Raw genomic sequence first — 12,241 nt, forward strand, 5'->3', positions numbered from 1 at the left:
CAGGACTTTTAAACTATACCTTAACATCTGGTGAAATTACCAGCGAAACACTATGACTTTCACACATCAATGGCAGATTATAAAATCATGACTATAAAAATTTAAAGCCATGTTGGTTGAGCCAGGGGCTTGGAAAAAAGAAATGACAACTAAAAAACCATTCATAGTTAGCTATTCATATAGTTGTACAATGAATTTGCATGACAGTTGATATCCTGAGAATTCTCACAAAGCACAAGGGAAAAAACCTGCTATAATGATCTAATTCAGAGGAACTGAAATAGTATCCTTTGGTAAATATGACTATAAATGGATAGTACATGTAAATGTAGTCATTTACATCTTTCCTCTACTGGTGAGATTTAGAATCACTTTTAAACTAATGCAATAACAAACAAAAATTTCTATTAATGGAGCTGGTTTATTGGACGAAAGTAATGATTAGGTAAATTCCTTAAGAAATAAAATGTTCTAAGGGTTTTTTATTCTAGCACTTGCTAAAGTTTTTTAAAGATACAATGTAAATAACAATTTAGGGCAGCGCCTGTGGCTCAAAGGAGTAGCATGCTGGCCCGATATACCGGGAATGGTGGGTTCAGACCCAGGCCCGGCCAAAAACTGCAAAAAAACAAAAACAAAAACAAAAAAAACAATTTAAAGAGGTAAAACTTCTGCAAAGACATTATTACTCTAATTGTGAGTGATGGCATTATGCTAATAAATACTAGATTTCAATAACACTATCTAAAATACATTTTATTATGTCTACTGGTCTTCCCTACAACAGCTGTAGTTACATTCTGATTGAAGGGCCCAGCGGTGGATCCTAACTCTGCGGTGGGGCGAAGGATGGGGGGAAAGCGGCTACAGTTTAAGAAGACCATCTTTTTTCTCACTAGTTCTAAATGAGTAATTGACCTTGGGTCTTCTGCCGAAGAACCTTATCTCAAGATTGTAACATAGCAACTACAGGTTTTCTGCAGCCAGAAAAAAATAGTTTTTAACAAACTCTGTAGTAACTCTTTAATTGCTGGAAAGAGAGGGTTTTGACTGCAACACTACAATGTTAACTAACTCCCACCCAGAGATGTTAAGGGCAATGGGAGACATAGGGGATATAAGAGAGAGAGAGAAGACAAAAAGGCTAGTTAGCAGGGTGAGGAAGGGGTGGGCAGAGTTGGTCTTTCACCAGGGGGTGAGAAATTCTCAGCAACCACCCCTGGGTGAAAGTTAACCTTTGTGCTCCAGCCACAACCAGGGAGGGCCCGCCCTCCTGAGTCTCACAGCCTCAGGGTGGTCAGTTCCAGATAGAGTCAGCCAATCCAACATGAACTCCTTTATTCTCACAGCCTCCAGGTAGGGCCAGTCCCAGGTAGAGCCAGCCAATCCCAAACCTCCTAAGTTACCTCAGTTCCTACGTCAACCAACCCCTCAACTTGGTCCCGGTTTCCCCCGGGAAATTTCCCCCCTGTTTTGTTGCACCCCAAAATGCATCACGCCAATCATCATCATTTCTACCTTGGGGTCGTCCCCTCTGAGCAGAGTCCTGCTGGAGGTATGGCCCAAGCATGCTTGAATAAAGTCATTCCTTTGTTTTTTGCATGTGTGTCTGGTAATCTTTCAGTGGTAGAATTTGGTCTTAACACTGATCAGACAAAAATCAAGCCTCACACATTATCTCCTCTTACCTTTTTGTACTTCAGCAAGACTTCTGTCACAGTTCCACCAAACCGAACAGTTTTCCTTGGGGGGGAATGGAAAAAAATATCCTCTAACACAAGCATATCTGACATCCTGTAGAACCGAGATACCAAGCTATTACGTCCATGACAAAGAATAATAATGAAAATTTTAACAGCCAACACTTATAGGATGAACACTGTTTACTGGGACTTCTTGTTGCCAAGGCCCCTGAACTGGTCTCCTTCGTTGCACTGTTCATCTTCCAACAATCCAAACTTAATGATCTTTTACAATTGTCTTCCCACTGCGCTTAGAATAAGACCCAAACACCTTAGTATGGTCTTCAAAGCCCTACATTAACCCAGCCCCTGCCTACCTCTCTGACTTCATCTTAAAATACTACAGTCAGTGTCCTTTCTGTTATACAAACTTGCCAAGCTGGTTCTCATTTCACTGGCTGTTCATTCTATCAGAAACACTCTTTCCCTACATCTGTACATAGTTGGGTTCTTGTCTCCACTCAGGCTGAAGCTCAAACGTCAGAGACTTTTGACATCAGCAATCTAAAGTACCCATCCACTCCCTTCCACTTCCCATTATCCTGTCATACTTCTTCACAGCACTTAGCAGTATCTGAAATCATCCTGTTCATTTATTTACTGACCTGTTTACTGTCTTTCCTTCTTAGACTAAGTTCTGCTGAAAGCAGGGACTTTAGTCTCAATAAATTACTGTCCTGGCGTCTAACACAGTAACTATGAGATCAATAAATATAGAGTGGCCATAAAGTTTGTGTGCACTTTAAAACTGCACGCAATTTAAGATTGCACACAAACTGTATGGTCACCCTGTATTGTGAATTATATTCTGCTAAGGTTTACTTGATTTAAACAGTGTAAGTTAGTAAAAAAACCCACAGCATCCTACTGATGACTCTGGAAGTTAAACTCAAAGTGTTCTGTGGGGGTTAGCATGATAAAGACTGTTAAACGAATATATACGTCGAGACAAATTTCAAACATTTTAAGATTCAATTTGCCATCAGGGACAACATCCAGCTAATAATGATCCAAACAGTCGGGGAACCCGTTCTAAATCTAGACTAAAAAGCGGGAAGGAAGAGAAATCAAAGAGCAAAGGCAGTATTCAGGCCTGAGACACTACGAAGGAATCCAGTGGGGGAGGAAAGGGTGTCGAACTCAGTCTAGACTCACTTTTCCAGACACCTTTCATTTCCTTTACCCACTCATAATACGGGGAATGGGCTCACTCCTGCGACCCCATGCTCCCTCCTCCTACGACACTCTTATTACCTTTCTCCCAGATCTTTCAACCTGCTCCCCTAACCAGGTCCTGGGCTTTGGTCCCAGACGCACAGAAGGAAGCGGCCTGAATCTTACCCAGTCCTCGACGTGCCTAGTGTCTTGACCGCAGAGGCTGGAGCGGACGCATCCCCGGGGAGCCGCACGTGAAGCAGCGGGGCCGCCATTGGGCCGAAGTAACGCCACCACTGCGCCTGGCGCCGGAAGTTGTGCTCCTTCCAAGCCCCGCCCTGCCTCCGTCCCGGAAGCACGCAAGTAGAGCGACGGCCTCCAGCCAATCAGGGCGCCTCCGTGCGGAGGCATTGTGCGCTCGGCGGGCTAGAGCGCCGCCAAAGCTGTCGCCGGCCGGTCCCCAGCGGGCCCTGCAGCCGACCCCGCCTATGTGAAGGTGTGGGTTACTAGTCGCGTTCGAAGAGGCTGGTACGCTGGGGACGCCTTCAACTCCAAGCTAAAAGAATAGCGATGGCCGGCTTTGTCCGTCCCTGAGGATCCCAAAATAGGGATGAAAAGGCCCAAGAAGTGCAAGGTAGTGGCCGGATTCCCCTGAGTATTAAAAGCCTCCCTCAGTTGAACTGAAGAAATAGAAGTCCTGTCTGATAAGAGAGGAATGGGGATTCGAATCGGGGCCGCGTCACTCAGGCCTATGCTCTATGATATACTCACTTGTAGTATCCTCAGAGACACCCCAAATAATCTTATCCTCGTGGAAACAAGCTCCACAAGGTTACCTACCCAACTGCCTCAGGGCTATGATGATGCTAGGGTGAGAAATCCCAGCAGAAAGAGACAGTTCCCAAGAGGAGTTAACGTTGAACTTAAATTTTTTATTTTTTATTTTATTTTTCTTCATCCTGGGAAGTATAGTGAGATTCCCATCTCTACAAAATAATTTGTTTAGAAAATTGTCCAGGCATTCTAGTGCACACTTGAACTTAAATTTTTTAAAGGAGAAGCAGGAGTCTGCCAGACCTACAAAGTGTGGACGGGTCATCCAAGCACAGGGAACAGCAGAGGCCAAGGCGTGAGGGCTGCAGGAATGCAGAGGGGGAGAAAGAACTGCCCCTCTCCCTAGTTTTAGGAGGGGAAAATGTTGCAACTTTTGGAAATTGCAGAGAACTGTCAAAAATAGGTAAAGCCCCCTGCAACAATTTGTTAAACATAAAACATCTTCTGTTTTGCAACAGTGTAAAATCAGTGTTGGTCTTTGTCCTGTCTCCTGGTCCTCACAGAGTTCCTGGGGAAAGTTGGGAGTTCCTGAAGAATGTTGAGCAGAAGTCATAAATGTCCCCCCAAAAGCAGAGGAAATAAGTGCACCTTAGCTCGCAAGGATGCTTCAAGATAGTTGTTTAAGTGGCATCCTCTTCCCCTCTACCCCAAAACAAAGCAAAAAACCCCTAAACAAACAAAAAACAAATTTATGAGCACAATTCACATTAGTAAAAGTGTTAATATACTGCCAAGTGATTTGAAAATTTTGAAAAAAGTCTGATATGATATATACAAAAGAGTATGTTAATGTCAAAAATGAACACCTGGTAATGTACCATCCAATTTAAGAAACAGAATGGTAACCTGTACTATAGGCAGCCGTTCTCAATCTGTGGGTTGCCACCCCTTTTGCAGGGGTCACCCAAGACCATCCTGCATATTAGATATTTACATTACAATTCATAACAGTAGCAAAATTAGTTATGAAATAGCATCAAAAATAATTTTATGGTTGGGGGTCACCACAACATGAGGAACTGTATTAAAGGGTCACGGAATTAGGAACGTTGAGAACCACTGCCATAGGAGCTTCCTGGGTGCTCCTCACAGACCACACCGTCTCCCTGCTTTCCTCCTAAAACTAATCACTATCCTGATTTTTAAAAAATAATTTTAACTTCTCCTTATGTAATTACCAAATACGTCTTCCTAAACAATGTGCTATTTACTTTTATTTTAAAATTTTAGAAAATCATTTCTATTCTGTTATACCACTGCTTGTTTTCAATCAACGTTATGGTTCTAAAATCCACCCCTGTTGGTATGTAGTTGTGGCTTATTGTTTCTGCCATATAACATTACATTATAGGAGTATACCATGGCTTATTTATCATTTTTCTTTCTTTTTTTTTTTGTAGAGACAGAGTCTCACTTTATGGCCCTCCGTCGAGTGCCGTGGCCTCACACAGCTCACAGCAACCTCCAACTCCTGGGCTCAAGCGATTCTTTTGCCTCAGCCTCCCGAGTAGCTGGGACGACAGGCGCACACAGCTCACAGCAACCTCTAACTCCTGGGCTTAAGCGATTCTCTTGCCTCATCCTCCCGAGTAGCTGGGACTACAGGCGCCCGCCACAACGCCCGGCTAATCATTTTTCTATCACAAACATTTAAATTGATTCCTTTTTCTCATCCTCCCCCCATATGTAAATTGCTGCTACGAATACTCTTGTGTAGTGTCCTGAAGCCCATGTGCAAGCATTTTTCTAAAGAATTGTTGGCTGAGGACAGCGCCTGTGGCTCAAAGGAATAGGATCCTGGCCCCATATGCTGGAGATGGCAGTTTCAAACCCAGCCCTGGCCAAAAACTGAAAAAAAAAAAAAAAGGAAAAAATTGTTGACTTGGAGAGTATACGAGGCATGGTCAGAGAAAAGTGGCTTTGCCAATATACACTCTCAGTATTATCTTTTCCTTAAGCTTGACTGCAATTCCTTATTTTCCCAAAGCACAGCTAGGCTGCCATGTTTTGTTTTGTTAATTTGTTTGTTTATTCATTCCTTTATTCAAAGGCAGAGCTTCCATATGTTGTGCAGGCTGGACACACCTGAGCTCAAGTGATCCTCCCACCTGAGTTTACTGAGTAGCTAGGACTACAGTCACATGACACTGAACTTAATCTGCTTTTGTTAAAAAATTCAGGTAGGCCTAGCACTCTGAGAGGCCAAGGTAGGTGGATTGCCTGAGCTCACAGGTTTGAGACCAGCCTGAACAAGAGTGAGACCCCATCTCTAAAAATAGCCGGGCATTGTGGCAGGCGCCTGTAGTCCCAGCTACTTGGGAGGCTGAGGCAAGAGACTGGCTTGAGCCAGAGAGTTTGAGGTTGCTGTGAGCTAAGATGCCACAACACTCTACCGAGGCTGAGGCCTGGTGACAAAGTAAGACTTTGCTCAAAAAAAATAAAAATTTAAGTGAGGGCCGTGGGTGGTGACTCATGCCTGTTATCTTAGTACTGTGAGAGGTGTAGGTGGGAGGTGGATAGTTTGAGCCCAAGTTCGAGGCTGCTGTAAGCCAGGCTGATGCTGTGACACTCTAGCCTGAGCAACAGAAAGACTGTCTCAAAAAAAAAAAAAAAAAATGTAAATAGAACCTCAAGCATAATACAAAAGAAAATCCTTAGAACTAAATAGCATAAGTAACTGTTAAGATTCCTTAATCTGGCTCAGCACCTGTAGCACGGTGGTTACAGCACCAGCCTCATACACTAAGGCTGGCGGGTTCAAACCCAGCCCTGTCTGGCTAAACAACAATGACAACTGCAACAAAAATAGCCAGATGTTGTGGCAGGCGCCTGTAGTCCCAGCTACTTGGGAGGCTGAGGCACAAAAATCTCTTAAGCCCAAGAGTTTGAGATTGCTGTGAGCTGTGACACCATGGCACTCTACCGAGGGCAACATAGTAAGACTCTGTCACAAAAAGAATCCCCCCCCCAAAAAAACCAAGGAAATCCTTAGTCATATCCCTTCCTTGGGGATCCTCTACTAAATTAACTTGTTCCAGGGGCCAACTCATCTTGCCAGGATAAAAGCTTCCTTTTTTCAGTCTTGCTTTTTCCAGTGTCCCATCTTCCTCTTGTCTTCAGCCCTAGTCAAAGAAAATAAAGACCCTCATTTCCAAAAACAAAAACAACAAAAAAGCAAACAGTTAACATGCTACCTATAAAGGCACAACCTTGCCCACAATGTAGCTGTCCTTTTACATCACTGCACATTATGTTGTTTGTAATTATTCTGAGCTTCTTTGTTCCAGAATGAATTCTTGCTTTACTTTCACATACCCAGAAGACCCATTAAACTATTTTTTCAAAAGAGCAGTCATTCCCTAGAGATAAATTTTACAACCATTCCTAGAATAGTTCTGGCTAAAGCTTGTTAGTATCAGCAACTAACTTGAGTTAGCTTAAGCAGAAAAGGAGAATTTCTTCTAAGGGTATGAGAATATTGTAAGATCCCAGAAAAGAATTTCTCATTGGTCAGATTTGGGTAAGGTGCCCTTCTGAAATCTAATCAGCATTGGCTAGAAGTGTGAGGTCAGATGGCCTCCTGTGAATCTTTGCTGTGGAGGGGAAGGGCAGTATTTTGGAAATGGTAGAGAGGAACCAAATCAAAAATTTCTAAATAGTAAAAACAATAGTAGATGTCCCATTTATTCCTTTCTCCTTTCCAAAGAATCGACAATTATTTTCTTTATAAAAATTCCACATTTATCAAAACAAAAATGTGAGATCTCAACTATATCTTTAGTAATACACATACATGTATACCTATATATATATAAACACATATTCTCCCTCTCAATTATTTTTGAGCCATTCTCATCCTAATAGCACAGACAAGTATAAAGTAGTTTCTCAGCCTTGGAATTATTGGTATTCTGGGCCAGGCAGATAATCCTTGATTGTAAGGGGAAGAAGACTGTTCTGTACCTCATAGGATATTTAGCAGTGTCCCTAGCCTCTATCCACTAAATGACAGTGGATAGCACTCCCCACCTCACCACAGTAGCAAGCAAAAATACCTCCAGACTTTGCCAAATGTCTCTGGGAGACGAAATCATCCAAATTAAGAACCACTAGTATAGTGTGGCGCCTGTGGCTCAAGGAGTAGGGTGCCAGTCCCATATGCCAGAGGTGGCGGGTTCAAACCCAGCCCCGGCCAAAAAACCACAAAAAAAAAAAAAGAGATGTTGGGCGGCGCCTGTGGCTCAGTCGGTAAGGCACCGGCCCCATATACCGAGGGTGACAGGTTCAAACCCGGCCCCAGCCAAAATGCAACCAAAAAAATAGCCGGGCGTTGTGGCGGGCACCTGTAGTCCCAGCTACTCGGGAGGCTGAGGCAAGAGAATCACTTAAGCCCAGGAGTTGGAGGTTGCTGTGAGCTGTGTGAGGCCACGGCACTCAACCGAGGGCCATAAAGTGAGACTCTGTCTCTACAAAAAAAAAAAAGAACCACTAGTATAAACACAAAACACATTTAAACAATTAGAGAACAAAAAAGTAAAGTACAATTTACAAAATTATATCTTAAAAAGCCATAAAATTTCCATTTTTGCTTTAATATTCTTGGGAGAACAAAGGCAAATCACTTCTCATTTTATTCTGCAGGAAAACAATGGTGGTACTATGGTACTCTACAAGAGTCTCATATTCTTTAATTCCTATTTGGAATATTTTTTCAGATTTAAAAAGATTTTTTTTTTTTGTTTTTTACTTTTTTGAGACAAGATCTTGCTCTGTAGTGATCACGGCTCATTACAGCCTCAAACTCCTCACCCTTCAAAAGTGTTGGGATTATAGGCATAAGCCAATGTGCCTGGCCATTTTTCATTTTTTTACCAAAAGGATGCTACAAAGAAAAGTCTCTTTATTTTCCACCAAATTCCTTAGAAGGCAAATGTATTTGACTGAAATTACGAATCGATAACATTTTCTATTGCTTTATTGGCATAATTTCAGAAAACTGGTTTATCTGGTTTTTTTTTAACTTGTCTTTAGTAGGTAAGGACTATCAACCTCACATTTATCTTTGTCTTCATGCTTTATTTCAATCTAACATTAAACATCTGTATTCACCCATTCTGCAAATATTTATTGAACACCTAGATACCAAGCCCTGTGCTAAACATTGAGGATCTTTGGTCAGAAAATAATAAATGGTCCTTGTACTTATGAAGCTTGTCATATGGTGGCAAAAACAGGTAAATTTACAACTTTCCTTCAAAAGAGACAGAGTAGTGCTATGTTTCCCAGGCTGGTCTCAAACTCCTGACCTCAAGCAATCCTCAGCTTTCCTGCACCTGTCCCAGGCAGGACATGATGCTATGGAGTTCTATAATGGGCAGAGTTTATCGCCTTAGGGCAGTCAGGAGGTTGTAAGGGGAGAGCGTTCTAAAGGCAGAGAGAAAAGTACAGTAGGTGCAAAGGTCTCAGGGCAAGAGTAGAAAAGAGGATACCTGTTAGTATTTTAGATTAACAGTCCAGGGTGGAGGTGATAGTTATTTGGAGGAGAGTGGTAGAAGCTGCGATGAAGGGGATCAATTGAGAAAATAGCCAAAATGGGAATCCCGAAATAAATCTGGGAATTCTCTTAGAATGCAAATATTCATTCACTCATTCATTCATTCCTTTTCCTTCTTCATATTCTGATTGTTCTATATTAGTTCTTTTTCAAAGAACGACACAAAGAATACAGAAATATAAGGTGAGTGAATGTTAAGTTTCAGAAGAAAGAATACATTTTTAACAACAGCAACTCAGCATTGTATAATCTGATAATTATAAAGGAAACTTTTCTCCATTCTAAAGGATTTAACTAGAAATTTGCTTCTATAATAGAAGAGAAAGAAAGCCTTAGAATGGTATTAGTTGTATAATCCATTTCCCCATTGATTATAATGGTATCTTAAAAACATACTGTATGATATTAAAGCACATTCAGGAGGAAGAATGTTGTAATAGAAATAGCACGTTTCTATTGTTGTATAGGTTTTAGAGCAGTGTTCCTTGACCTGGTTCACTTTCACTAGCAGCTCAGCCCTGATCGAGTTCAGTTTCACTAGCAGCTCAACTCTCTTAGCCCAATTCAGAAACAAGAACCAGAAATGTAATTTTTCTCAGACCAAGCAAACCAGCCTACATCTGAAATAATGAGTTAAGCTCTTAATTACTGCTCATTTCAACTTTTCCAAAAGTACAAGTACCACATCACTTTATCAGAAGTCATTGCCCCTGTGCCTTTTTTCATCCAGCAAAATCAAGCTTTTAAAGATAAGATGTGTGGTGGCTTATGCCTATAATTTTAGCACTTTGGGAGGCTGAGGCAGGAGGATCCTTTAAGGCCAAGAGCTTGAGACCTGAGCACAAGTGAGAACCCCATCTCTACAATAAAATAGAAAAATTAGCTGGGCATGCTGGTATGTGCCTGTGTTCCTCCCTGCTTGGGAGGCTGAGGTAGGAGGATCACTTGTGCCCCAGAGTTTGAGGTTACTGTGAGCTATGATGATAACCAGTGCACTCTAGTCAGTGTGACAGAGCAAGACTCTGTCTCAAAACAAAACAAAACAAAAAGAAAACTGAAAAAATGCAGCAAACACTTGTTTTTCAGGGCTTATTTATCTCGTTATGGACTAGTTTATTTATTTATTGTTTTTTTTTGTGGGGTCTTGCTCTTGTTCAGGCTGGTCTTGAACTCCTGAGTTCAAGCAATCCCTGAACTATTTATTTAGATCACTAATTTCTTTCTGTACAATAGCAAAAACAAAAAGGAAGTGACTTCTGCAAAGACAGAATCATCTTTATGTTCCCTGTAGTAGCTAGCACTTCGTATGACTAAATAAATATCCATTTTATCACTTCAATAACTCCTTTTCAAGTCTTAGGTAATCAAAGGTAAAAATGAGACTGAGCTTTGTCATTTTGTATTACACTGTCACTATCCCTAGCCTGTTCACAATTGAGCTTTAACTATGGCAGAAAAATTAAATGAAACACTTTGAATAGTGTTGAATAAAAACATAGATCAATTCTTTTTTTTTTTTTTTTTTTTTGTAGAGACAGAGTCTCACTTTACTGCCCTCGGTAGAGTGCTGTGGCGTCACACGGCTCACAGCAACCTCCAGTTCTTGGGCTTATGTGATTCTCTTGCCTCAGCCTCCCAAGCAGCTGGGGCTACAGGCGCCCGCCACAACGCCCAGCTATTTTTTGGTTGCAGTTTGTCCGGGGCTGGGTTTGAACCCACCACTCTCGGTATATGGGGCCGGCGCCCTACTCACTGAGCCACAGGTGCCGCCCAACATAGATCAATTCTTATTCAGACTGTTGTCAAGTATGACCTTAATTAGTAGAAGAATAAAATTAAATCCAACATAATTAAATGTATTTTAAACGTCCTATAGGAGAAACAAAAGAAGTAAGGGAGATATGATTCCAGATTACAGGGAACTTACAAACTTGTTAAATCAGACTTTATCTTGTACATTAACAATTTTAGAGAGGCTAGGTGTGGTGCTTCACACCTGTAATTCTAACACTTTTGGGGACAGTGGAGTGGGAGAATTGTTCGAGCTCAGGAGTTAGAGACAAGCCTGAGCAAGAGGCCCCCACCTCTACTAAATGTCGGGCTCCTGTAGTCCAGCTACTTGGGAGGATGAGGCAGGAGGAATTCTTGAGTCCAAGAGTTTGAGGTTGCTGTGAGCTAGGCTGACACCACGGCACTGTAGCCTGGGCAACAGAGTGAGACTTCAGAGAAACTTGAAAAGGGAACAAAAAGGGGAAGGTAGAGAACAATATGTATATATAGTATCCTACCATTTATATATTTTTTAAAGTACACACACATATATTGGGCTATGCATAGACTGGATGGATGGATACATGTGACACTAATATTATGACTATCTCTGGATAGCGGGTATAGAGGACTGGGAGGTGAGGCAATAGGAGGAATACTTCTCACTGTGTAGCCTTTAGTACTATTTCACTTTTATTTTCTTTCTTTTTTTTTTTTAATTTTTTTTTTTTTTGTAGAGACAGAGTCTCACTGTACTGCCCTCAGTAGAGTGCCATGATGTCACAGGGCTCACAGCAACCTCTAGCTCTTGGGCTTCAGCGATTCTCCTGCCTCAGCCTCCCAAGCAGCTGGGACTACAGGCACCTGCCACAACGCCCAGCTATTTTTTGGTTGCAGTTCAGCAGGGGCTGGGTTTGAACCCACCACCCCGGTATATGGGGCCAGCGCCCTACTCACTGAGCCACAGGCGCCACCCTCTTTCTTTTTTTTTTCATTGACCCTATTCTTCTGGAGAACACTTTTAGGAGAAAAAGTAAAATTATCCTTTTTCATTTCAAGTTTAAACTTCTAAGCTGATTATTTTTAAAGTGGTTATTTGTAATATACTAAAATGATAATCACCCATTGATCTGGTGGGAAAAGGACTCAAACTCAAGACTGTGAGATTTTATTTCAACCTGTGCAC

General features: G+C 41.8%; 1 protein-coding gene across 3 annotated transcripts in view; it reads right to left on the reverse strand.

Moving 5' to 3' along the window:
- The window catches only part of RRN3 (RRN3 homolog, RNA polymerase I transcription factor), a 44,870-nt gene extending 36,788 nt beyond the window's left edge, over window positions 1-8,082 (reverse strand). The window contains exons 1-3 of one of the 3 annotated variants that reach the window (XM_053555446.1): window positions 5,276-8,082; window positions 3,084-5,193; window positions 1,689-1,794 (exon numbers count right to left, since the gene is read on the reverse strand). In XM_053555446.1, the coding sequence (XP_053411421.1) occupies window positions 1,689-1,794; window positions 3,084-3,172 (195 nt within the window). In that variant the 5' untranslated portion in view covers window positions 3,173-5,193; window positions 5,276-8,082. Of the gene's footprint in view, window positions 1-1,688; window positions 1,795-3,083; window positions 5,247-5,275 lie in introns of those variants that run through there. The other 2 variants (XM_053555448.1, XM_053555447.1) reach the window with 2 other exon arrangements.
- Between the last annotated feature and the right edge of the window lie 4,159 nt (window positions 8,083-12,241).

This window comes from Nycticebus coucang, chromosome 12, assembly GCF_027406575.1.
Source record: "Nycticebus coucang isolate mNycCou1 chromosome 12, mNycCou1.pri, whole genome shotgun sequence".
Taxonomy (NCBI): domain Eukaryota; kingdom Metazoa; phylum Chordata; class Mammalia; order Primates; family Lorisidae; genus Nycticebus; species Nycticebus coucang.